Genomic DNA, 27,511 nt, shown 5'->3' with positions numbered 1-27,511 from the left:
CTGCCACACCGAATGAGCGATCTATGAGACGATGTGTTAGCACTGTGGACAATAGACGTGTTCAGGCGACATTATGGTACAGTGAGAATTATTACGAACTGCGCGCGGATGTTAATTGTCGAGATGTCGACGTGGTAATGGAGAGTGAAGTGGACCTGAACGGATGTAGGCTGCTTGCTTATTGGACGGCTTGAGAGATACTATGAGTGCAGCAGCGGCAGAGTGCACTACCGGCAGCTGGCACTGGTCTGACCAGTCAGCGGTCTCGGTGGCATGGCATCAGGGACGCGTGGTCGAAGGTGGGAGCGACTCCAAGAATGGCAGTTGGCAGAAGCACCTCACTGGTTACTGGCGTGGGCCTGGTCGATTAAGCAGATCGACGTGGACAGTGTTGGTGCAGTGTATAACTTCGCAGTGATTGACGTAAGTTGTACGGAAAAAAATCGCAAGGCCAAGAAGGTGTTGAGCGACATAAACGAAAGATGATAGGCGTGTTTTTATATCTGGTAGATGATGTCTATTCAGATTTCGCCCTTGTCGCATAAGAGTTGCAGTAGTAGTGCCACTATGAGGATGCAAATCAGATTTGTTGTATATACGCTGTAACGGTCATGGGCGTTAGTTACCTTTGAGATTGGACGTGGTGAGTTGATGTTAGGCCAGAATGCTTTTAAGGCGACAAAGATGCCATTGTCAACACCTCAGTGAGTTTGAACGAGGTCGTGTAATAGGAATACGCGAAACTGGTTCAAAATGGTTCAAATGGCTCTGAGCACTATGGGACCTAACTTCTGAGGTCATCAGTCCCCTAGAACTTAGAACTACTTAAACCTAACTAACCTAAGGACATCACACACATCCATGCCCGAGGCAGATTCGAACCTGCGACCGTAGCGGTCGCGCGGTTCCAGACTGTAGCGCCTAGAACCGCTCGGCCACCTCGACCGGCCGAGAAGCTGGATGTTCCTTCGACTGTTGTTGTGGAGCAATATTAATGGACTGTGACAGCAAGGCTTTTTGAATGGCTATAGACGTAGATGTCATTTTTCAAGCAATGTAGGATTTGTAATGAACTCAATTGCCACGCCGAATGAGCGTTCTATGACGACGATGTGTTATCACTGTAGACAATGGACATGCTCGGGCGATGGTTCAAATGGTTCAAATGGCTCTGAGCACTATGGGACTCAACTGCCGAGGTCATTAGTCCCCTAGAACTTAGAACTAGTTAAACCTAACTAACCTAAGGACTTCACAAACATCCATGCCCGAGGCAGGATTCGAACCTGCGACCGTAGCGGTCTTGCGGTTCCAGACTGCAGCGCCTTTAACCGCACGGCCACTTCGGCCGGCGTGCTCGGGCGACATTATGGTACAACAGAAAGACTTGGCAGTAGCCAATGTACATGATTTCTGACAGCAATGGTCACGGGAATGTGTAGTCGCTAGAAGACAGGGGTCCGGAAGGCCACGTGGCACTACGTAAAGGGGAGACGAGCGTAATCAGCGTATGGCTCTGACGCATCCTGGTGCATTTGCAGCAGCCATTTGAGCAGCAGTTAACTCCACAGTGACACATCGAACTGTTTCAAAAGGACAGTTACGAGCCACACGCCCTGTAGCATGCATTCCACTGAACCCAAACCATCACCATTTGCGTCTTCGCCGGCCGGAGTGGCCGTGCGGTTCTGGGCGCTACAGTCTGGAGCCGAGCGACCTCTACGGTCGCAGGGTCGAATCCTGCCTCGGGCATGGATGTGTGTAATGTCCGTAGGTTAGTTAGGTTTAATTAGTTCTAAGTTCTAGGCGACTGATGACCTCAGAAGTTAAGTCGCATAGTGCTCAGAGCCATTTGAACCATTTTGCGTCTTCAGTGGCGTTAAGCGAGAGTTCATTGGAGGGCAGGGCGGAGGTCTGTTGTGTTTCCTGATGACAGCTGGTTCTGCCTCGATGCCATTGATAGCCGTGTGTTCATTAGAAGGAGCCCTGGGCTCTAACCGACCTGTCTGCGTGCTGCACACACTGCACCTACACCTGGGGTTATGGTCTGGGGTGTGATTTCGTATGACAGCAGGAGCACTCTCGTGGTTATGCCACACACCCTGACAGCAAAGATGTACGTCAGACTGGTGATTCGATTATTGTGCAGCTATTCATGGACAACAATCCAGGGGGTGTTTACCAAAAGGGTAACGATCTCTCACATACTGGTGCTGCAACCCAATATGCTCTACAGTGTGTCGATATGTTAGCTTGGCCTGCTCGATCATCAGATCTGTCTTCAGTCAAGCAGGGTGGAATGAACTACCTTCGAGTTACTTCTCTGCAGTCCCTCTGTCTAACTGCAAGCGACAAAAATGAAGATACAGATCTTTCCGTGCGACCTACCAATTCTCTTATTTTATTACGATGATCATTTCTCCCTATGTGGGTGGGAGCGTATAAAATACACTCCTGGAAATTGAAATAAGAACACCGTGAATTCATTGTCCCAGGAAGGGGAAACTTTATTGACACATTCCTGGGGTCAGATACATCACATGATCACACTGACAGAACCACAGGCACATAGACACAGGCAACAGAGCATGCACAATGTCGGCACTAGTACAGTGTATATCCACCTTTCGCAGCAATGCAGGCTGCTATTCTCCCATGGAGACGATCGTAGAGATGCTGGATGTAGTCCTGTGGAACGGCTTGCCATGCCATTTCCACCTGGCGCCTCAGTTGGACCAGCGTTCGTGCTGGACGTGCAGACCGCGTGAGACGACGCTTCATCCAGTCCCAAACATGCTCAATGGGGGACAGATCCGGAGATCTTGCTGCCCAGGGTAGTTGACTTACACCTTCTAGAGCACGTTGGGTGGCACGGGATACATGCGGACGTGCATTGTCCTGTGGGAACAGCAAGTTCCCTTGCCGGTCTAGGAATGGTAGAACGATGGGTTCGATGACGGTTTGGATGTACCGTGCACTATTCAGTGTCCCCTCGACGATCACCAGTGGTGTACGGCCAGTGTAGGAGATCGCTCCCCACACCATGATGCCGGGTGTTGGCCCTGTGTGCCTCGGTCGTATGCAGTCCTGATTGTGGCGCTCACCTGCACGGCGCCAAACACGCATACGACCATCATTGGCACCAAGGCAGAAGCGACTCTCATCGCTTAAGACGACACGTCTCCATTCATCCCTCCATTCACGCCTGTCGCGACACCACTGGAGGCGGGCTGCACGATGTTGGGGCGTGAGCGGAAGACGGCCTAACGGTGTGCGGGACCGTAGCCCAGCTTCATGGAGACGGTTGCGAATGGTCCTCGCCGATACCCCAGGAGCAACAGTGTCCCTAATTTGCTGAGAAGTGGCGGTGCAGTCCCCTACGGCACTGCGTAGGATCCTACGGTCTTGGCGTGCATCCGTGCGTCGCTGCGGTCCGGTCCCAGGTCGACGGGCACGTGCACCTTCCGCCGACCACTGGCGACAACATCGATGTACTGTGGAGACCTCACGCCCCACGTGTTGAGCAATTCGGCGGTACGTCCACCCGGCCTCCCGCATGCCCACTATACGCCCTCGCTCAAAGTCCGTCAACTGCACATACGGTTCACGTCCACGCTGTCGCGGCATGCTACCAGTGTTAAAGACTGCGATGGAGCTCCGTATGCCACGGCAAACTGGCTGACACTGACGGCGGCGGTGCACAAATGTTGCGCAGCTAGCGCCATTCGACGGCCAACACCGCGGTTCCTGGTGTGTCCGCTGTGCCGTGCGTGTGATCATTGCTTGTACAGCCCTCTCGCAGTGTCCGGAGCAAGTATGGTGGGTCTGACACACCGGTGTCAATGTGTTCTTTTTTCCATTTCCAGGAGTGTATTTTCGCATACGTCGAGACCTTGCCTTGTGGAACATCATTGGACGAAAACTGTAGCGTCAATCATAACCAACATTAACCGTCCCAATACGGACTGATCAAGTGCAACAGGCATGGCACTCCAACCCACAAACTGACATACGGCACCAACACAACACAACGCATTCACATTTTGATGCTTGTGTTAATTCTGGAAGTTACACGAGTTATTAATGTAGCACCATGTCACATTTGCTGTGTCATATCTCGCGCTTACAGTAACGTTTGATCTTGCAATGTTAATCACTTAAATATGTTACCTATAAACATGTATTCCCAATATTTCATTACTGTACATTAGTCATTTTTTGGTGTTGCGATTTTTTCCCGTCAGTGTATTTGCATTATTGTCCAAGAAAGGAACTATTGTTCCAGTTTTATTAGAAATTCGTCTCGGAATTTTAGGACTTACAATTTTTGTGATTTACGAATAACGGCTATTGTAAATCAGGCAAAATGAGTTCTGTTAATGAAAATACAGGTAGTGAGATTATCACTCAAGGAAGTGTTGATAATCAAGAGAACGATCGATATCCACAAGTTTCTTAATATTGACAATGATAGTCTACTGTCTTGGAGTAAATCTCACGACGTAGCATATGACGATATTGTTGAGGTAAGTGGGGAACAAGAGGTTAACGACATTGTAAGTCATGTTGTGATCAACAGGACTGTCAAGCAAAGATGATGAGTTTAGTGTTGGAAAAGAAGAAAATATCAGCCTTAGGGACTTATTACTAGAAATGAGACAGATATCCGAAACATTTGCGTTATATGAGACGGATATCCGAAAGATTTGCGTAAGAAAATTGATGATAAGATTGAACAAACTAAAGGGACTTTGGGTAGGAAGTTAGACCAAATTAACAACGTAATGAATGAACTGACCAGCTGACCAAATCTTGTGAAGAGTTGAGACAGAAATTTAAGATTGAATGATCTAAAAAAAGAGTGCATTAACATCTGGGGACAAACACTAAAACTGATCGGCTGAATAAATGGCAGGAAAAACAAAGGGGGAATTATCAGAAAGAATTGGCAGCAATGAAAATGAAATCTAGGAACATGAAGACAGGGAAGACAGACGATGAGACGATCACAGAGAAAATTTTAGGGGGCCACCTGGTAAAGGTAGAGGTGGATGGAGTCCTGAGGGACATCACAATAATATAGGACGTAATCAACGAGAGTCTGGAAGGTGGAAAGTAATAACAGAGCCAAAAGAAAGAAGTAAAATGAGACAAATGGAAAGAACAAGTCAGGAGAACTAGTTAAGGGAGGAAAATGGAAGACCAGCGTGATGGCTGTAAATTTTCGACGTAATTATATGAGCCATTACTATTCACTTCAAATGCTGAGGAAAGCAGTATTGCAATTAGACTGAATCACTTTATTCATTTTTTATCAGGGGTATGGAACAGAAATTAATACCCAACTTACCATGTAAGTCCTTTATTGTGGCTGACAATGCGAGCTATCACAATCTGCAAGAAGGAAAACCACCAATAATGATCGGCAAGAAGGCTGAGATGGTAAATTGGTTGAATTCTCGCGATACTCAGTGCGAGAAAGGAAACGCGAGAGCTGAGTTACACGCTTTAATAAAAAGTAACAAGCTAGAAAATATGTTTAGTGTAGACCAACTTTTGTAACATTTACGGACATTCTGATTTTGTGGTTGTCTCCAAATCACCCAGAACTAAACGCAGTAGAAATTAAAAGGACGCTTGCAAAGTTTGGGTGGGTGCCAAGATCGTTACTTTTAAGCTCGAGGGTGTTTGGAAACCAGTTGAGGTAAAACTTCTGTCAATTACTGAGGTAGAGTAGGCAGGAGTTTCAGGTAAGTTGAAAATGTCAAAAAGAAATATACGAAGAATGGCAAATGAACGAACGAAATAGAAGTTCTTGGTGGTCTACGGTATATTCAACCCGACCGGTTAGCCGCGCGGTCTAACGCGCGGGAAAGCGTGCCGGTCCCCGGCACGAATGCCCCCTGCAGATTAGTGTCGGGGTCCGGTGATTCCGCCCCGGTTACACTATGTCGGCGATTGCTGCGCACAACACTGTCTCCACGTACGCTACACAATAATCACTCTACCACGCAAAAATTTTGCCGGCCGGAGTGGCCGAGCCGTTCTAGGTCCTTCAGTCTGGAACCGCGCGACCGCTCCTGCCTCGGACATGGATGTGTGTGATGTCCTTAGGTTAGTTAGGTTTAAGTAGTTCTAAGTTCTAGGGGAATGATGTCCTCAGATGTTAAGTCCCATAGTACTCAGAGCCATTTGAACCATTTTTGAACGCAAAAATTTGGGGTTACACTCCTGGTATGAGACGTTCCTTGCGGGATTTTTTGGGGCATGGGGGGGGGGGGGGGGGGAGGGAGGGGAGGGAGTCCACTGGGGGCCGAACCGCACAATAACCCTAGGTTCGGTGTGGGGCGGCGGTGGGTGGACTGCTGTGGCCTGCTGTGGGTTTGTGAACTACTGAGCGCTACGGCGGGACGAAGCCTCTCCATCCTTCCTAGTTCCCCGCTTTCAATACACAATACGCAATACGGTATATTCTAGCGATGTCGACGACACCGACGGTGACAACGAATTTCGAGCCACACATTCTGATGACAGCTAGTAAATGAAAGATCAGTTCGCTCATGCGACAAAAATTTTCTCTTTTTCTTGTTTTATGAGATTTCCTTGTTGCCGTGTGTGTTAGAGCTTCCATTCTACTTTGATTGATCTTTCGTTTAATGCATTCTTTATTTTCAGTACTCTAATCAGAGACTATTGATTCTGAACTTTTGTATTTGTGGGATTATTTGTCTTATATTTTATTTATTTGCTGCCAAATTATAGACCTGTTACCTGATGTTTTAAAACAGGTCATACATCTTACAATTTTCGTTTTTCAACTTTTTGCAGTTTTCTTTTCTTTTACCTAAAACAGTTACAAAGAATAATACTTTTCAAAATAACAATAATTTAAGGTTGAAATATAAATAAAATTTTGTTTTTTATTCAAGAAGAAAATAAAAATATGATAGGATAGAGGAGACATTTGTTAGTACCATCACCGAATGTGACTGACGGTGAATACCTCGGAATGGTTTCTTCGAGCCGTTGACCGCCAGTCACACACACACACACACACACACAAATGGTTGTTAGTAGAAATATGGTATTGCTTGTCCTATTTATAACTAATCGTATGTATTAACTTTAGGTGCGCATCCGTGTACAGCATCTTTTGATTTCTTGGCTAGATCGCCAGGATCTTATGTTTATTTACTGTCACATCTCGGCTTCCTCCTCCTGTTCCTAAGCATTGTCACTGCTTTCGTTGTCCCTGGCGTATCGCTGTCCATCCTCTGGAGACTTTTGTTACGTTTCACATAGGCATGTCTGTTATGTCGTGTCCGCATGTACTCTTCATGTGTTGTTTTTAAAATACTGTTTGTCAATACGTTTAATTGTGCCCGTTGTTCTTCGTCCCTTATTGCTGTGTATATATGTATGTCTGTATCTGTAGTCTAAGCGTGGTGTATGTATATCGTTCGCGTATTGGCCGCAGAAAAAGGTAGTGTGTTCTGGGAAACCTTCTTCCCAGCACGTGCACGTTGGTGCGGTTTAAGTGCGTGGGATAAGGTCCGAGTCCGAATCTGAAATGTACCATACCGCGGCTGGGATCGATATGTTTCATTCTCAACCGCTCCCTTATGTCAGGGAGGAAGTCGTGCAGTCTACGTCCCTTATCACTTACATCACACTCACGTTGTCATGTATCCATGCGCCTACTTTTAAGGTGACGTATCCTCTCTATCGTCACACCAGTTATTGTATGTACCTTATCTAGTCTCCCCGTCTTTAACCAGTACCTTGCAGCTCTGTATTTGATCGTGATATCTATGGGGCATAGTTCGAGCACCATACACAGTGCACCCGCTGAGGTGATGCCGAAGACTCCATACAGCCTAAGTAGGACACTTATCTGCCCTAGTCTGACCGATGCTTTGTTGATGACCACGTTCAGTCTACATGCCCACGTGCTGGCTGCGAAGCTGAGTACTGATTCGAAGGGCGCACAGTGGTATGTCTGTATGACTGGTAGAGGTAATCTTTACTGTTTTGAATTTAGCCTCACCAGTTTGCGTAGTATTTTTTCTGCTTTGTCTGTTGCTAGCTTATGTGCTCGCGGAAATTCAATTTTCATCTGCGTGTACCCCAAGATTGCGCGTAACGTGTGCTCGTTTGATGTTTGTGTCCGCAATTTTAACCGAAGGATTCCTTTTGAGTGTTCCTTTCAGTAATGTGCATGTTGGTTTGTTTCCGGCTATCCTGAGTTTATTTTTGTGACACCATTGTGTAATTGTTTGTAGTATTCCACTGGCTTTCTCTTCTAACTGGGCTCTGCTGTTTGCAGTGATTACAACTAATAGGTCATCTGCTTAGGAGACAATTCTGTCTGACATATCATCCCCATCCAGAAGTTGTAGGAGGGGTTCGATTGTCATGTCTCAGAAGATAGGGCCGCAGATCGACCCTTGAGGACAGCCTTTGATAATTCTTCTACGGGGGGTAGGACGTCAAACGGGCCGACTTCGATCGGGAGAGGTACCACAGGACATTTTAATATCCACTGTCTATACTTTTACAAATAAATTCATAAAACTTTGTCAGCATGACCAGGAAGGATTCAGAATTCACACTCATAGCAGTGGAAGTTCGAAAACATAACGAAGTAATTTGTTTTACATGTAAAATTTCATCATTTTTTTCACTTACTAATATCAGCATTTGTTGCTATAGGTAGACTTTTCTTCATAAGTAAGAGAGATGGTTCGATGAATTTTACACAGCATACAAACCATACTTAAAGGTGTATGAAACTCTAGAATTTTCCAGATCTATTAAAAACTGTGGTAAAAATTGAGGTAATTAACTACAAAATTTGTGTTTTTTCTATACATGAAGTTTAAAATACAACAGATCATTCGTTTTTTTATAAATTAAATAAATTCTATGCTGTGCAAAATTCATCGAAGAATCTCTCTAACTTATGAAGAAAAGTGTACCTATAGCAACAAATGCAGCCATTAGTAAGAGAGAAAATGATGAAATTTCACACGTAAAAAAAATTATTTTTTTATGTTTTCGAACTTCCATTGCAATGAGTGTGCATTTTGAATCCTTCCTGGTCATGCTGAGAAGGTTTTATGAATTTATTTGTAAAAGTATAGACACTGGAAATTAAAATGTCCTGTGATGCCTCTCCTGCTCCAAGTCGGGCCGTTTGACGTCCTACCCCCCTTAATTACTTTCCGGCTGTCCATCTTTATCGTAAATACATAACCCAATAATACGATTGTCTGCAGACTCGCTAACTGTAGGTAAGAAATTCTGCGAAATATACGTTTGTGCAGAGGCTTTCGCTGTCGAATTGTACCTCTCCTAATGCGCAGTGGCCTTCGAAACGCGGACGCCCTCGAGTACCGTTGCCAATCCTCTACAAAACTGCACAGCTAGGAACCGAGCTGTTTGTACGCCCTCTATATTACGAGATTAGTCGAGAGTGGTCACCCGCGCGCGTGCGAAGGAGGGAATCACCGGTGAGCGATGCCGCGCCGCGTGGAAAGCGGGAGATGTGGAGCGCGTGTCGCCGGCGACTCACCCAGGTCTCCCTGCGCAGAACGCCGTCGTGCTCTGCGGCCGCGGCGCCGCCCGCGGTGCAGTTGACCGCGGAGAGGCAGGTCGGGGGCGGGGGCGGTGGCGGGGGCGTGGGGGCTGCCGGGCCCGGCGGCGCCCTGGTGGCGGGCCGCGGCGCCTCGGGCACCAGGAAGAACTCGGTGCTGAGCTCGGGCCGCGCCCCGGCCGCAGAGGCCGCCGCGGCAGCCGCAGCAGCCGCCAGCACCGCCGGCCACAGCCGCGCCCGCATCGCCGCGCAGCTCGCGCTGTTACCGCAGCCTGCAACGCGACGCACGCTGCTGCATACACCCACACTCGGAAACATCTGCAAACACTACCGATCAGACCAGTACACACACAGACACACACACAAGAAAGAGATGGGAAAATGAGTCAGCCGTATGAAACTGTGATGTTTTCCTTGCTGTTTGAAGCCTTTCTTGAGGCAGCTAATAAATACTTTGACAAGAGAGCCAGAAAATCATTGCCCACAAATACTCTACTGGCCATTGAAATTGCTACACCACGAAGATGACGTGCTACAGTCGCAAAATTTAACCTAAAGGAAGAAGATGCTGTCATATGCAAATGATTAGCTTTACAGAGCATTCGCACAAGGTTGGCGCCGGTTTGCAACACCTGCAACGTGCTGACATGCGGAAAGTTTCCAACCGATTTCTCATACACAAACAGCAGTTGACCGGCGTTGCCTGGTGAAACGTTGTTGTCATGCCTCGTGTAAGGAGACGAAATGCGTACCATCACGTTTCCGACTTTGATAAAGGTCCGATTGTAGCCTATCGCGATTGCGGTTTACCGTATCGCGACATTGCTGCTCGCGTTGGTCGAGATCCAATGACTGTTAGCAGAATATGGAATCCGTGGGTTCAGGAGGGTAATACGCAACGCCGTGCTGGATCTCAACGGCCTCGTATCACTAGCAGTCGAGATGACAAGCATCTTATCCGCATGGCTGTAACGGATCGTGCAGCCACGTCTCGATCCCTAGAGTCAACAGATGGGGACGTCTGCAGGACAACAACCATCTGCACTAACAGTTCGACGACGTTTGCAGCAGCATTGACTATCAGCTCGGAGACCATGGCTGCAGTTACCCTTGACGCTGCATCACAGACACGAGCGCCTGAGATGGTGAACTCAACGACGAACCTGGGTGCACGAATGGCAAAACCGCATTTTCTCGGATGAATCCAGGTTCTGTTTACAGCATCATGATGGTCGCATCCGCGTTTGGCGACATCGCGGCGAACGCACATTGGAAGCGCGTATTCTTTATTACCATACTGGCGTATCACCCAGCGTGATGGTATGGGGTGCCATTGGTTACACGTCTCGGTCACTTTTTGTTCGCATTGACCGCACTTTGAACAGTGGAGATGTGTTACGACCCGTGGCTCTACTCTTCCTTCGATCCCTGCGAAACCCTACATTTCAGCAAGATAATGCACGACCGCATGTTGCAGGTCCTGTACGGGCCTTTCTCGAAACAGAAAATGTTCGACTGCTGCTCTGGCCAGCACATTCTCCAGATCTCTCACCAATTGAAAAGGTCTGGTCAATGGTGGCCGAGCAACTGGCTCGTCACGATACGCCAGTCACTACTCTTGATGAACTGTGGTATCGTGTTGAAGCTGCATGGGCAGCTGTACCTGTACACGCCATCCAAGCTCTGTTTGACTCAATGCCCAGGAGTATCAAGGCTGTTACTACGGCCAGAGGTGGTTGTTCTGGGTACTGATTTCTCAGGATCTATGCACCCAAATTGCGTGAAACTGTAATCACATGTCAGTTCTAGTATAATATATTTGTCCAATGAATACCCGTTTATCATCTGCATTTCTTCTTGGTGTAGCAATTTTAATGGCCAGTTGTGTAGATGATGTTGTCTGTTGGATGGTTGCAACACCGGAAGACGTTAGCTATGTGTACAACTTTGCACAGAAGGAGAGATGGGCTACAGAGTGTCGTCATAGCAAAGCTAGACAAGAGCAGAATCGGTATGCGAACAACCTAACACCGTAAGCAGAAGATTTATATAACTTGCATTTCTCCAAGTATATGAAGACTCGTTACAAATAACGCATCAACATATAGAGTCTAGCTCTCAATGTCAACAAGGGAGAGGCTTTCTGAACTAAAGCAAGAACGCCACGACTACGTGGCGCCTGCGCATCGTCACGTAGCGTGAGTGGGGCCGTGTGGCCGCCGCCGGCCGTCCTCTACTGCACGGGGCTGAGGGCGCTCGTGATACGGAGCCGCTGGAGGCGTGCCTCCACTGGCTCTGCCGGATCCTGCACCACTGCTATCGGCGTCTGACAGAAACTTGCAATTCCGTTGCCAGCTTTGACGCCCACGGGATGGTACTGATAAGTGATATTACAGTAGCTAAATGCAAAAGACCTGCGCAGCATCCCCCATTGGTGTAGCGACTGGCACTACACCCTGAACGTAAAATTTAACATACTATGCGGTAATTGGCGAAGAGTTACATTACTGTTTGATTATAATTTTGCTGACAAATCGCTGCAAACAATAAGAACCACAAGATGTAGAGGAGTCACTGTACAGACCGATCTAAAGTGGAATGACAGGACAAAACTATAAGTAGTAAAAGCAGATACCAGGACGAGATTAACTGGAACAATCTAAGGAAACATAATTCATTCACTAAAAACCTTAGAAAACACCAATTTAACGGATTCTTGACTATTTTCATCAATCTGGGACCTTTACCAATGAGCTTTCATGAGCTTACTTCATCAGGTATCTGGAGTGATCCTGCCGCCATTTGACAGTAATAAATTTTATTTTATTCTCATACAGTCCCGATATCGGTCTTAGACCAATGTACAGTACAAAAGTTTATTTACATGTCAAAAGACATTTCATACCAGTCTGAAGTCTTTTGACATATAAATTTTTGTACTTGGAAATGGTCTAAGGCCGAAATCCGTATTGTATGACAACGAAATAATAATTATTACAGTCAAATGGCGACAGCACAATTCAAAAAAACTCTCATAAACAATGTTTTACAACTTTATGATGATAGCATTGTCTCTAGATACATATTGTGTGTAGCACAGAAACACAGTTGAAAGTTACCAATTATTACTGTAAAAACAACCATTACCTCACATCCGTAATTTCAATCATGCTTGTGACTTTCAACTATTTCCGAGATCGATAAGTGGTTATATGATACATCCGAGGTTCCACTTCATCCCTTTTACCGAATTTCTTTTAGAGTGAAGTGCATAAAATCCATGTTTGTGAGCTGCGGGGACGAGTGGATACAGGAAGTGGTCGTGGTTTAGCTGGCAGCTGCCTTGAAGGGGAGATTCCTATTGCAGCAGGGTTTGCTTCCTGGAGTCTACTGCCGCCGAATGGTGCAATCAGAGGCGATGGGGTCACGCTGGCAGTGGATCGACTCAGGAATTGTGTCTGTGGATACAGGGATGTCTCAAGAAACATGGAGTGTAGGTCTAAAACCTCCGGATGTAGGGAAAAATGAAAGCAGCTTTTCACTAAAAGAGTACATTTTTGGAGTCCTGACTGAAAAACGTTTCCATCGTCATAGCACTTCTCCATCTTCCTTGAGAACCCGTCGCTACTTTTGGCTATGTTTTGTCTTCTGCTTTGTACACGCAGAAGGCGTCAAACTGTCACTGATCCTGGGAAAACTTTGATCGATCGATTCTCTGTGCACGGAAATGATGCCCACTGGCACACCAGTTATCTACTCGACAACGAGCGGTGCCTTCCACTACGTAGAGATGTAGCTTTGTCATAAAACTCTCCATTCGACAGAAGCTTTGGAGCTAGCCCTCCGATTGGCAGAGAAAAGTGCACCGAAATTATAATACCGAATTCTGGAGCAGAGAAAAAAAGAGTCGTGTGATATATTACGTGGCAGTGAAGTTGTCTCAGGTCTTGGCTTTCATTAAGTACTGTTCACGCTCGTTCCAGACTTAGGAAAATTTCACGCTGAGTAGTTGCGAAAGCGGAAGGACGACTGTCAGTCCCGCAACTGATGTTTCGGGCTTATTCGGTTGCAACAACGTATGTCTTGCAGCTGCAGCTCCTGGTACTCAGTTTGTAAGATGTATCTGCGGCCGGGGTTTCGAGACTATGAGGATGTTTAGGAGCAATCGGACCAGGGGTTGTATTCAATCTGAAAAGTTGTAAATGTGCAAGTGGCACACCAGTCATCTATTGGGCAACGTGTGGTGCCTTCCACTACGTATAATACCCGGGTTCAGGTTCGTGTAAATATTTAAGCAACTAGCAACTAATGGTAAATTCTCTGGTTGCATTTGAAATCGAGTATGGTATTATCCATTTGCTCACCCATTAGCAGCGTGGTCTTGCCACCCTTAAGTTTTGCTAATAAACCAACTGAATGTGCCGGCCGGAGTGGCTGAGCGGTTCTAGGCGCTATAGTCTGGAACCGCGCGACCGCTACGGTCGCAGGTTCGAATCCTGCCTCGGGCATGGATGTGTGTGATGTTCTTAGGTTAGTTAGGTTGAAGTAGTTCTAAGTTCTAGGGGACTGATGACATCAGATGTTAAATCCCATAGTGCTCCGAGCCATTTGAACCATTTCACGCAATTTGGGTGCATAGATCCTGAGAAACTGAGAAATCAGTACACAGAACAACCACCTCTGGCCGTAATAATGGCCTTGATACGCGTGGAGATTGAGTCAAACAGAGTTTGGATGACGTGTACAGGTGCAGCTGCCCATGCAACTTCAACACGATAACACAGTTCATCAAGAGTAGTGACTGTAGTATTGTGACGAGCCAGTTGCTCGGCCACCATTGACCAGACGTTTTCAATTGGTGAGAAATCTGGAGAATGTGTTAGCCAGGGCAGCAGTCGAACATTTTCTGTATCCAGAAAGGCCCGTACAGGATCTGCAACTTGCGGTCGTGCATTATCCTGCTGAAATGTAGGGTATCGCAGGGATCGAAGGAAGGGTAGAGCCACGGGTCGTAACACATCTGAAATGTAACGTCCACTGTTCAAAGTAACGTCAGTACGAACAAGAGGTGACCGAGACGTGTAACCAACGGCAACCCATACCATCACGCCGGGTGATACGCCAGTATGGCGATGTCTAATACACGCTTCCAGTGTGCGTTCAGCCGGCCGGAGTGGCCGAGCGGTTAAAGGCGCTACAGTCTGGAACCGCACGACCGCTACGGTCGCAGGTTCGAATCCTGCCTCGGGTATGGATGTGTGTGATGTCCTTAGGTTAGTTAGGTTTAAGTAGTTCTAAGTTCTAGGAGACTTATGACCACAGCAGTTGAGTCCCATAGTGCTCAGAGCCATTTGAACCATTTTTGAATGTGCGTTCACCGCGATGTCGCCAAACACGAATGCGACCATCATGATGCTGTAAACAGAACCTCGATTCATCCGAAAAAATGACGTTTTGCCATTCGTGCACCCAGGTTCGTCGTTGAGTACACCATCGCAGGCGCTCCTGTCTGTGATGCAGCGTCAAGGGTAACCGCAGCCATAGTCTCCGAGCTGATAGTCCATGCTGCTGCAAATGTCGTCGAACTGTTGGTGCAGATGATTGTCGTCTTGCAAATGTCCCCATCTGTTGACTCAGGGATCGAGACGTGGCTGGACGATCCGTTACAGCCGTGCGGATAAGATGCCTGTCATCTCGACTGCTAGTGATACGAGGCCGTTGGGATCCAGCACGGCGTTCCGTATTACCCTCCTGAACCCACCGATTCCATATTCTGCTAACAGTCATTGGATCTGGACCAACGCGAGCAGCAATGTCGCAATACGATAAACAGAAATAACGATAGGGTACAATCCGACGTTTATCAAAGTCGGAAACGTGATGGTACGCATTTCTCCTCCTTACACGAGGCATCACAACAACGTTTTACCAGGTAACGACGATCAACTGCTGTTTGTGTATGATAAATCGGTTGGAAACTTTCCTCATGTCAGCACGTTGTAGGTGTCGCCACCGGCGCCAACCTTGTGTGAATGCTCTGAAAAGCTAACCATTTGCATATCACAGCATCGGTTAAATTTCCCGTCTGTAGCACGTCATCTTCGTGATGCAGCAATTTTAATGGCCAGTAGTGTAGTTTAATTTTACAGTTATTCTTCCTGCCTTGACAGTACGTAAGGAGCTGATGAATTTTCCTATATTCAAGCTCCAAAAACCGATATTCGAATTTTCTAAGAACATTCACACAAAACATCAACCTTGTTACTGCGCCTGCCAGCTGAGGTTTTTCAATATGTCTAGTACACAATTCCGCAAGTAAACAAGGCGTTGTCCTCCTTTGTACATTTCTTATGTCACTTGTTAGTCTGATGTGATTAATCCCACACACTTGCGCAGCATTCCAACAGGGAAAGTAGCACAGATATTTTTATTTTGCTCTTATAACGTTTAAAATGTTAGCACTTTGCTGTGATTCAGTGTCCTCAATTTTTATGTAATTTGAGGGAAAAATCGACAAAATTTATAACTTGAATTCCCATCATCCGCGTCCGTGTACCCAAATTCTTAACTCTCTGAGATGGGACGGTTATTAATGATATCGAGGAAGAGATAAACTGCCGGTCGCACCAAGACGTGTCAGCACCCTGAGAACACGCCGAGCGCACAGTGAGAACTTGGTTGCCCACGACACCCACTGCTCGCTGCACCTGTTGCGGAAGCGGACAATTAATAACATTAATAGCCTCATTTGCTGGAATCAACTGGAGCGTTACGTAAACGTTTCATCAAATAACATCCTCTCTGCTCCCGAATGGATTTCACGACGACGTTTAGGTAATCTCGCTACGAGCCGTTCAAGTGTTTCTGCTGCTAAACATTCTACAACTGATGTGAATAAAAGACATAAAATTCACGATATGAATTCGCGATCAATATACAAAACAGTATATTAATTTTGCAAGTAAAACACTTTATTTATTTAGCTATTCCATATTTTTTGCTTTAGTCGTAAATTTTGTTCGCGTCTGTCACTAGGACTCTATACTCTTTCAAGTCAATTACTGGTATTCCTGTAAACAGATTTACAGGTTGTGTAATAGTGTAAAGAGAAAACCACATTTCTTGCGTATACTGATTTCCAGTATTTGCACAGCTGAAGCTTTGAGATTGGGCCCCTTCTTTAATATAACCATAAAACTTAAGAGATGAATCACTGAAGAAAGTGTTTCACTGAATAAGTTACTACTTATTAAAACAAAACGAAGAGTCATGAAGACGACTTCACATCGCAATACGACGCAAAAGAAGAACGACATACAGTCTGTCCCGTGCACAGACACATAAGCAGATATTTGAAGTAGACTACAACGATGTCAGTGTACGAAGACGGCTATGTGAGAACTGGTATACTGAAACAAGATCAGACATACAGGAGGAGAGAAACGTCATATAACAAACCGACAGTGAAAACCCTCTCGACTGCCACGTGTTCAAAGGCATTGTATTTGCTGAAGTTATAGCAAGCAAGTAAGCGAGATGGTAGAAATGCACGCAATAGCTCTTGCCACGTCTCGAAGAGTACGGACATTTCCTAAAACAATGTACCATCTTCCAAAAACACAAAGATTTCATATTTATGAAATAATATATATAACGGACTCAATAATTCTTCATACTGTACCAGAAAATGTGCAAGAAGGGGTAGAAATTAATGAAGGTTATTATTTTAGATATCAGTGATGGCATTGTGGCAACTTCCTTTAATAGTACTTTGGCATGCTGGATGTGTCTTTGTTACCTTCATTAGCTATCTTTTACCAGAAGTACTGTGCACCATTGTGTTGGTCCCTTGAAATAAGACATGTCCTGAAGTACAACTGCCTTAGACGTGGGACTAGTGAATATGGTTTAAAATGCTGGTGGTCCAAATCCTCTGACATTGCACCCTGAGACCTTTTAACATGGGATTATTTTAAAGACTGGGTTTATCAAACTGTTTGCAACAACATTGATGACATGTTGTGCTGCTCACTATTAAGAAACGCTCTTACAGGCAGGTGCCAGTGTGGTCGTGCTCCGTCCCGTTGAAATGTGAAATTTTCGGCACGTACTCTCACTTGACTTGTGGAAAAACCATACCAGACGGACGAGCGAGCTAGCTAGCCGCAATAGAAGACCCATACCGGAAGCAACCTACAGCTGGTGCCAAAACAAACTTTTACTTTCGATTTCAATGATTTACGTGGACTGCTGCAGAAGGGAAGGCATGAGAACCGGGCGAAAAATGCTTCTATCGAAGCACAATAAACGCGAATATGTTCCTGCTTATTCAAAAAATTCTGGCTGAAAAGTGGGGTACCAGCTGCCGCAACTACTTTCCTTGGCATCTTTAAAATTTTTCTCAAAAAGTTTGCCATGCGAACACATTCGCGCTTTTCTCAATATGCAACGCACTTCAAACTCCCACGAGCACCCCTAACCTTAACTCACTCACACCCACTAGTCGATCGCTGTAACTCACTCATACCCATCCAGTTGCCCTTTCTAGCTCGTTCATTCAGCCCAACTCATTGTCGTTATCTCTTTGACTCTCTCTGTCACTGTCTCCTGTGTCAGAGGCCAGTCCCCACTGTTCTGTCCTATTACTATAGCCTCCTCTTACTCTCACTGTCACTACTCCCTCTTGCTCACTGTACTGCAGATACCTCATTCCTTCCTTCCTACTGCAGCTGTCCCTTCTCACTGCCACTATCTCTCTCTTCCTCATTGTCATATATTCTCTCACCCATTATCACTGGCTCTCACCTCAATTAAGTCCCACTGCCACTGTGTACCTCTCTTTCTCTCACACTGCCATTGTCTCCTTCGCTCTTTCTATAACACAACCACTACCTACTATCTTCCAGTATTTATTACTTTTTCGTCTCTTTCCTAATGCCACTGTCTTCTCTAATCTCAGCATAAAGAAATGCCAATAAGTTTTCACGCTAAATTTTTGGAAAAACTTGTAAAGGTGTCAAGGAAGGTAGGAAAAGACAGCTGGTACCCCACTTTTCAATCGGAGTTTTTTTTTAAATAAAGAGTAACACACACTCGCATTTTTTGTGCTTCCGTAAGAGCATTTTTCGACTGGTTCCCCTATTTTCCCCGTTGCAGCAGCCCATGTAGCTAATATGAAAAGAAACGTATTGGTCAGTAAAATGTAGACTGTTTACTTGTGTGGAATTGAAATGCAACAAATTAGTCTTACACGTCATGCAGGATGTTACGTGCAAAAGACTCAGGTGGGAGTATACAAGTAAACCTCAGTGAGAACATATTATATCTTAGTTATAGTGAGGCCACCAGCATCATTTTTCCTTCTGTAATTAAGATAAATTCCCAGATGATAACTGAGACACTCTACAGCATACGAGTATTTCTCCGTACTATGTCACTTTATAAACTATGTTTTCGCCTCACACCAGATTTTACGTGCGTGTATTATGCGTACAGATATGATGACTTTGAGCCCCTACATCTCGGAAGCGGATAAACATAGGAGGAAAATTTTCACGGTTCGCTCGAGATCGGGATCTTAGGTAGACATCGTAAAAATTGCAGCCATTTTCTGTGCATAGCCGTCTCGGAATCCTTGACTGGTGACGGCGAAAATATAGAAAAAAAAATTTACTTTTTGTGGGGTTTTCCGAGGCATCGCCCATGAACTAATGGTGCCTCCGTATGTTCCATCAAGCCCACCGTAGAACACATCAAATTCAAAAAGAACGAACAAATTTGCTGCATTTGTATATGCAGGAGGAAGTGTGTAATATTCATAGTCCGACGCTGTAATGTAGAATAGTGCCACTAAGATCAGCCTTCTTTTGAGTACGCAAATTGTCCCTCACCCAAGGACTATCCAAAACACGAGACCCTACCTTTTTATCTCCAGTAGAACACAAGGTATGAGCACCGGAAAATCCAGTTTTTATGTGCAGCGTATTGGAACACATTAGGTAGACATGCTGTCACTTGCATACCGAGATGGTGTTGTGGAATCGGATGAATCGTTTTGGAATGCCCTGAGTATTCTATTGTCAAAGTGCAGTGTTACTCTACCCAGCTGCTAGTCAAATACTGAATGCAAACCCATATCAGTAGATGATGTCAGATACACACACCAGCATCATTTTCCTTCTGTAATTAAGATAAATTGTGCCCACTGCGATGGAGGTTTGTTCCTTAAAGGAAGTAGAAGTTGTCCTTCACATTACGTAGCTGTGGTTGCCCGAACTTTAATGTTATATGTATTTATTCGTCGTTTAGTAGTCTTTTAAAGTGGTGTGTGGACCTTTTCGATACACTGTGGGGTCGCCTGGTCGGTTGGTACTGGGGGGAGGGGGGGGGGGGGGGGCGTGAACACGCCGAGCTATTCGCCAGGCTGTTGGGTCGCTGACAGACGAGAAATAAGCTTCCCTCTAGAAATACAGCCCGGTGCTGCCACAGGCCGACCGCCGTAGGTCGCGGGCATCGCATTCGGCACCTGGCTGCACCGGCTAAATGAGATACAGATATTGAAATATCTGAACGCCCGTAATGGCCGCTATAGCTATCGCGAGGAAACTGATCGCAGGTGCTCGGAACAATGGCACATAAAGTAGGAGCGCGGCGATCCTCGTTATGTGGCCGGGAGTGCTTATTACGGCTGCCGCAGACTCCGCGGCCTTGGGTAATCGCCGGCCAGCGGCCAGCGGCGCCAAAAGAAACATTCCGCCGCCACCAATTGCTCGCCTTCTTTGTTTAAACAGTAAAAGAAAAGACTTTGGCATGTAGATCACGTCCACGATAACTCTCAACACACGAAATATATCACCGAGGGGCCGCACGTTTCTTTACCGGAACTGATTATATCGGCGGAGCCATTTTCTGCTGCGGCAAGCGCCGCGTTCACCCATACGCGGTGCACGGGAACGCCAATTTACACGAATAAATTAACGAAGAAGCGACAAGATTATTTGTTTGGCGAGGTAGCTATGCACGACAGAAACTTACCGCCTTCCAGCAATGCGCTGTACTGCGTATAGTACGTGTGAATCACTGTAGCCTAAAATGCGTTGTGTTCTTTTTGGCAAGTGGGTCATCCGTTCAGTAGTAAGGTCGTAGGATTCGGGGTGCTGGATCCTGTTAATAAGGATAACTGAAGGTAAATATTGCTACATTTATGGGGAAACTATGCTGGAACTGACTCGCGATGATTCAGGAAAAACAGGCCACGACCAATTTCGTTTCCTGTCCTCCAGCGCAAGCTTTTGTTTCTGGTCTAATGACATCGAAGATGTCGACACGCATAAGTTCAGTCCTGCCCCGTTAGCGCTTCGATGAGAAAATTTTACAGACAAGACGATATGGGGTTATAAGCGAATTAATACCGTAGTTTATCGTGCATCCTGTCGGTGGTGTGACATGCTATTTCTCTCCCTCATACTGTATCTAAATTATTTTTCATCACGCCCGTTTCTGAAGCTGTTCTTGGATTTATTAAGTCAATGGTATTTCTTAGCTATTCTCACAGATTATCTATATTTACTACAATGATGACGCAAAACGACAGTTACTGACACTTTGAACCTATAAATTGTTGTGATACCATAGCACATCAAGTTTATGCTGTCGAAAGCTGTAGATACCCATCACTGTTTCTAAGTGAGGGCCGGCCGGAGTGGCTGAGCGGTTCTAGGCGCTACAGTCTGGAACCGCGCGGGCGTTACGGTCGCATGTTCGAATCCTGCTTCGGGCATGGATGAGTGTGATGTCCTTAGGTTAGTTAGGTTTAAGTAGTTCTAGGTTCTAGGGGACTGATGACCTCCGATGTTAAGTCCCATAGTGCTCAGAGCCATTTGAACAATTTTTTTCTTTCTAAGTGAGGAACGCAGTGCTTAATTTTTTCTTACGTACAGAATGTAGATTGCGATGTAGTGTTAGTCACTTGCGTATTCCAGCTTGTAGAACTTTTCATGCCCGATTGACGTTTGCTGCATTCCGCCTTCGTGGTTGAGCCGTGACGCCACTGAATTAGTAGACTGTTCTGTCTGGCGCCACTGGCTAGGGTGTAGTATCGACTATCCCTCTTGCGGCCCCATTGCCAACATCTATGAGGAAGAGGTGTCATCTGACACGAAGTTTGGTGATTGGCGGTAGCGTCGCGACAAGAGGAGGTGGTGACGAGGTCCGAGCGGCCGAAGCCACGAGCCGCGCAAGGAGGGCCTGCGCAGAGCGAAGATACCGGCGTACAGCGTTTGTAACGTGCGCATGGGGCACACAACACTCATTAAAGCCTGTACTATGGTAAGTGAGCGGGGTTTTCGTATAGATATTGAACGCGTGTACCTGAACGGTGGCAAATCAGACTTACACCCACTCTGTAATAACAATGATCCGTCAAGTAAGTTCAAAATGCAATTACACGTCAGTATGTACCAAAAGTAATAATACGGTCGCCAGCCTAATTAGGCATTAACTGAGTTTCTTCCCTGTACAAGTTGATGTATATTCATGCAAAACAACACGTAGTAACACTGCATAATATAGTAAAATTTTAGAACCAGAAAATCTATTGAACTTATAGTTTCATGTTCTGTACTGATATGGAAAAACCATGAATACATAACACTACACTATAATGTATACTACAAAACTTCGTACTGTCTATTGATCTGATCAAAATCGGGCATAGGTTACCCTAGAAATAGTACTTTCGAGCCACACACAAAACGTCAATTTTAATAAAGATAAAACACTGATAAATTTTGACTTATATATTGACTTTAACTTTTGCTGGTCAAACCAATGTGGAACACTTCAGAATTCAAATGAGTAAAGGGGGGGGGGGGGGGGGGGAATCCTGAAGCTGTTATGATCACTATATTAAAAAAATTGATTACTGAAATTATCATGCGTTCAAGATTTCCAGTATATGAGTTACTACTCTTTTTATCTTATTTACTTCTCATTTAAATACCTTTATATCTGTCTCGAAATAATTAAACTTCATTACTATATCAATATTAAAGTTATCTCTCTCTGAACTTAGACCTTCGTTATTCATTTACTGGTTCATTAACAAAACAGTTCTTTAAACACCATCCTAACATAGTTAGGTCTGCAAGTAATTATTATTAACACAAAATTTAATTTTTCATTTCGGGACATTCGGATTGCACAACATTTGGAAAAGACCCTGTCTAGGTTAGTTGTGAGGATAATTAAATGATGGGAAAGTTCTGGTAAAATTTAGGTTATTATTGAACAGTTCACTCTATGGTCCATACGAATACAGTACTAAAAGTTTCAACCTGCTTGTATCGATGCGGCGGTTGGCGAGCGGCGAGATGGCGAGGCACAGAGCACACATACAACCACAGCTATGGCTCTTGACGTATCGGCACTTTAATTCTTCTTAGCGTCGCAATACTTTTCCATTTAGTGCCTATGGAATTTTGCCATGCTGTGTGGGCGTTGGAACAGCATACCCGACGCTCAGTGAAACTACGTCTTCCAGGAGAGTCTCCTCGCTCCAGAAGGTGTTGCTCAGACCAATGCCAAACTCCAACTACTACTGCTGAGCCCGTTGTGCCGTGCAGTGCCCGCGTGCATTTTCCCGCGCTCGCCTGCCATCCACCTTTTTCCGCTCCCTGACAGGCCGGGTATTCACCCGAGGTTTTGTATTCTACATATCCTAACACATTGCCTACGTATGGACCAGACGCACAGTTACAATTTTAAACATCTTACAACAGTCTCAACATTTGTTACATTTCAGTTCTATTACAATGTTGCTTGACATTTGACATAAACATTAATATTCACATTGAAACTTGTTTACAGTTTTCTTAACACAATGGCATGAAACGAAAAAGAAATGAAATCAGAACATCAGTTTATCGAAAAATTAGAAGAAAAAAATTATTTATTTGTACAATAGTACAGCGTTGGTGTTGTTACACGTTGACTAGGAGCAGCAGGCCGACATCCCGTCGGTTGGTTGGCAACATTCGTGCCGGACGACCGCTCGTGGCGTGGCTGCCCTCTCCTACCTGGCTTTCATCGGCACCACTCAGTAACCGCTGCTAGGCACCGTGGATCCATGGAACTGCTTGCTGATAAAGGTGAGTAGCATTCTGTAATTTTCGTGGTGATTTGTTTCTTTATCTAGCTGCCCTCCTTATTATTTTCTGGGTTGAATCCGACCTTCAGAGTTTTACTCGGTCGGCTCTTTGGTCGTAAATGTAGGCAGTAGTATCGTACTAAGACACTAGTTGTCGTTTGAAAATTGCCTCTCTCTTCTGGTTTCTATCCGATCATTAATGTTATAATTAATCAGTTCATGGTCGTAAATACAGCCGGAACGATTGTACTAAAGCCGGCCGCAGTGGACGAGCGGTTCTTGGCGCTTCAGTCTGGAACCGCGCGACCGCTACGGTCGCAGGTTCGAATCCTGCCTCGGGCATGGATGTGTGTGATGTCCTTAGGTTAATTAGGTTTAAATAGTTCTAAGCCTAGGGGACCGACGACCTCTGATGTGAAGTCCTATAGTGCTCAGAGCCATTTGAACCATTTGATTATACTAAAGCACAAGTTGCCGTTAAACAAAAGAGGGACCTTGTGGTTAGATTTACTGTTAACCGGTTCAATACTTTGATTGTAATGGCATTTCTCAGTCATTAGTTATAATCTGAACAACCTGTTGTACTAAGCTGTTCGTTTCCGTGTTCGAGGGACCAGGTCATTAGCGTATTTTAGCTGGATCTTGTGGTTACGTTGAGTGAACTCTCTTGTAATAAATGTTCACAAGTGATGTTTTAAGACGTTCCTTCAGAGCCGTCTTAATAAGTGACAATCAGTTAACAGCCAACTGTCACCAGGGCTTTAGTCCATTGTCAGAAGGGACGGGTTGGGGTCCAGTCGCACCTTGGTGGCCGATTAAAATTAAGAGGTTGGTTGCCTTGAAGTAAGCCTTATCCTTGTCATATTGTTTGCTAATCTGTTAAACCTTTAAGCACAGGTGCGCATCTTAACCCCGAATCTTTCGACATACAGCTTTCAAATTAAAAGTTAAGTCATTTGTTTTGATTAATTGAATCACTCTTGCCATGAATGATGCTTATATACTTTTCATGTGTTGCAGCAGGGCACTTAATATGACAGACAGTGTCCAGCGCGGTAGTAAACACTGCTTTTTTATCCGATAACGGGCGGGCTTCAGGTCCGGCCGTCTTGTAATCATTGTCATATTGTTTGCTGTTTTGTAATAGAGCACTTCAAATATTTTTTGCAAAGATTAAAATCTTATTCAACTCCAGGCTTAAGGTCAAGAGAATTTTGCAAATTCGTTCATTTTGTTAAAGAAAATTTTATGGTTAAATGTTTCGATTATCTGTAAAACACAGTTTATATATTGTTAAATAAACAGGTTGTGTGAAAAGAATGTTATATTGGTGGGTCCTCCCGTCCAAGCTTTCCTTAATTCCAGTAAGTACCACGTGTCAGAGGTGTTGCAATTGTAACAGCTGTTTTTCAATCTGTATTCTATGTGTATTTCAGGGCACGCTCCATATCGGAGTTTCTTTGGCCCAAATGGTCTCAGAAAACCGATCGCCATCGTGCAAAACTCAGCTTTCCATTTTCTCACATGCTAGCCTACAAACCAAGGATGGAGGGCAACGGGCAGACTTCATATTCCTAGATTTTTGGAAAGCATTTGACGCGGTGCGTCACTGCAGCCTGTTGAATAAAGTCCATCTATACGGTTTAGGTTCCAAGATACGTGAGTAAAAAATGGCTCTGAGCACTATGGGACTTAACTTCTAGGGTCATCAGTCCCCTAGAACTTAGAACTACGTAAACCTAACTAACCTAAGGACATCACACACATCCATGCCCGAGGCAGTACTCGAACCTGCGACCGTAGCGGTCGCGCGGTTCCAGACTGTAGCGCCAAGAACCGCTCGACCACCCCGGCCGGCCAGATACGTGAGTAGCTTGAAGACTTAAGTAATAGAACCCAGTACGTTGTCCTTGACGGCGAGTATTCATCAGAGACAAAGATATCGTCAGGACTACCATAGAGGAATGTGATAAGACTGCAATTATTCTTTATATACGTAAATGATATCCGAAGAGCGTGAGCAACAATTTACGGCTGTTGTCTGATGGTGCTGTTGTGTATGGAAAGGTGTCATCGTTGTGTGAAAGTAGGAGGATACAAGATGACTTGGACAGAATTTCTAGTTGGTGTGATGAATGACAACTTGCTCTAAATGTAGAAAAATGTAAGTTATTGCAGATGTGTAGGAAAAACAGTCCTGTAACGTTCACATGCAGCATTAGTAGTGTGCTGCCTGACCTAGTACTGAGCTGTAACGTCGCAAGGCGATATAAAATGGAAAGACCACGTCACGTTGATAGCTGGGAAGGAGACTGCTCGATTTATTTGTACTGTTATAATTTTGGGGAAGTGTAGCTCGTTTATAAAGGAGACGGCGTATAGAACGTTAATGCGGCCCCTTCTGGAGAACTTCTGGAGTGTTTGGTATCCCACCAGGTCGAATTAAAGGAAGACATCGAAGCAGTTTAGAGGCCGGCGGCTAGAGTTGTTATGGGCAGGTTCGATCGGGACGCAAGTATTACGGAGATGGTTCGTGAAATGAAATGGAAATCCCTGGAGGGAAGACGACGCTGTTTTCGCGAGATGGTGTTTCGGAAATTTAGATAACCGACATTTGACGCTGACTGCAGGATGATTCTACTGCTGCCAACGTACATCTCCTGTAAGGGCCACGAAGGTAAGAGGAGAGAAATTAGGGCTTACAAGGAAGCTCTGTTTGCGAGCCGTAGAGGAAAGGAAATGCTAGCAGTGAATATGGTACACCCTGCCATGCACAGTACGTTGGCTTGCGGAGTATGTATCTAGATGTACAGTCGTGGACAAAACGAGCGAGACCCCTCGCCTTTTCGTTATGCTGATCCGCACAGCTTTAAAGTCTGTTACACAGCATAACAGGCAAGGCGACCAAGTGCTACCGACATACTACGCACAGGCGTGAATTGAAAAATTATCCTAAATTTGTCAGACTGTTTTCAATCATGTGTAAGACTATATTAGTGCTGATTATTGTGTTAACCACAAGACCTAAATATAAGATATAAATGAAAGAAGAAACGCTAATTAGTATGAACTGTACTAATAAAAATGAATTTCAGCTTATCGAGATAACATAACTGTTTTAGTAAGACAAAGTACCCCAGATCGTTACGAACTGGCAAAATACTATGCGCATTCGGCCGCGACATGGTCTGTGTCAACGTTCAGACCAGTCATACTGGATTACCATTGTTGACCTACCATGAATATTGTGCAAATTTAGCAATGCGTGAAGATTCATAACGAAATTCAGTTAAAAATCATTCAGTGCCACACTTAAGTCAGTTCAATTATTGACATAAGCGGAAAAAGTTACAAAAGTTTCATATCGACATCCACAGGGCGCCGGTACAGAATAAAGGTAGCAATAAAACGTATTGTTGGCGCGAGAATTTCTTAAAATTCCTTTACTGATAGTCTGTCAGCCTCCATCGAAATTAGAACCGAAAACAAACCAGTAGCAAACACCTTTCACTACGCTAGCAGACAACTCAGGCAAACAGCCCTCTATTATTACCCCAGACATGAATAAGCCGGCAATTTCGCAATGAAAATGGCAAAATGATCTGCAGTTTCTGTTGCATAGACCTTTCTGGACTCAAATGGTTCAAATGGCTCTGAGCACTATGGGACTTAACATCTATGGTCATCAGTCCCCTAGAACTTAGAACTACTTAAACCTAACTAACCTAAGGACAGCACACAACACCCAACCATCACGAAGCAGAGAAAAT

The 27,511-nt window shown here is 45.1% G+C and overlaps 1 protein-coding gene and 1 long non-coding RNA gene across 2 annotated transcripts in view; both read right to left on the bottom strand.

The window, feature by feature from the left end:
* LOC126418866 (uncharacterized) overlaps positions 1 to 9,673 on the bottom strand; it is a gene marked incomplete at its 5' end in the record, with an annotated part of 87,484 nt that extends 77,811 nt beyond the window's left edge. The window contains one exon of the mRNA XM_050085903.1: positions 9,575 to 9,673. Coding sequence (XP_049941860.1) covers positions 9,575 to 9,673 — 99 coding nt within the window. The remainder of the gene's footprint in view (positions 1 to 9,574) is intronic.
* A 142-nt stretch (positions 9,674 to 9,815) lies between these two features.
* LOC126477399 (uncharacterized) overlaps positions 9,816 to 27,511 on the bottom strand; it is a 439,678-nt gene continuing 421,982 nt past the window's right edge. The window contains exon 4 of the long non-coding RNA XR_007587433.1: positions 9,816 to 9,867. This is a non-coding gene — a long non-coding RNA (uncharacterized LOC126477399). The remainder of the gene's footprint in view (positions 9,868 to 27,511) is intronic.

This window comes from Schistocerca serialis, chromosome 1, assembly GCF_023864345.2.
Source record: "Schistocerca serialis cubense isolate TAMUIC-IGC-003099 chromosome 1, iqSchSeri2.2, whole genome shotgun sequence".
Classification (NCBI taxonomy): Eukaryota; Metazoa; Arthropoda; class Insecta; order Orthoptera; family Acrididae; genus Schistocerca; species Schistocerca serialis.
The sequence above is the reverse complement of the archived record's forward strand: the minus strand, read 5'-3'. Positions and strand labels throughout refer to the sequence as shown.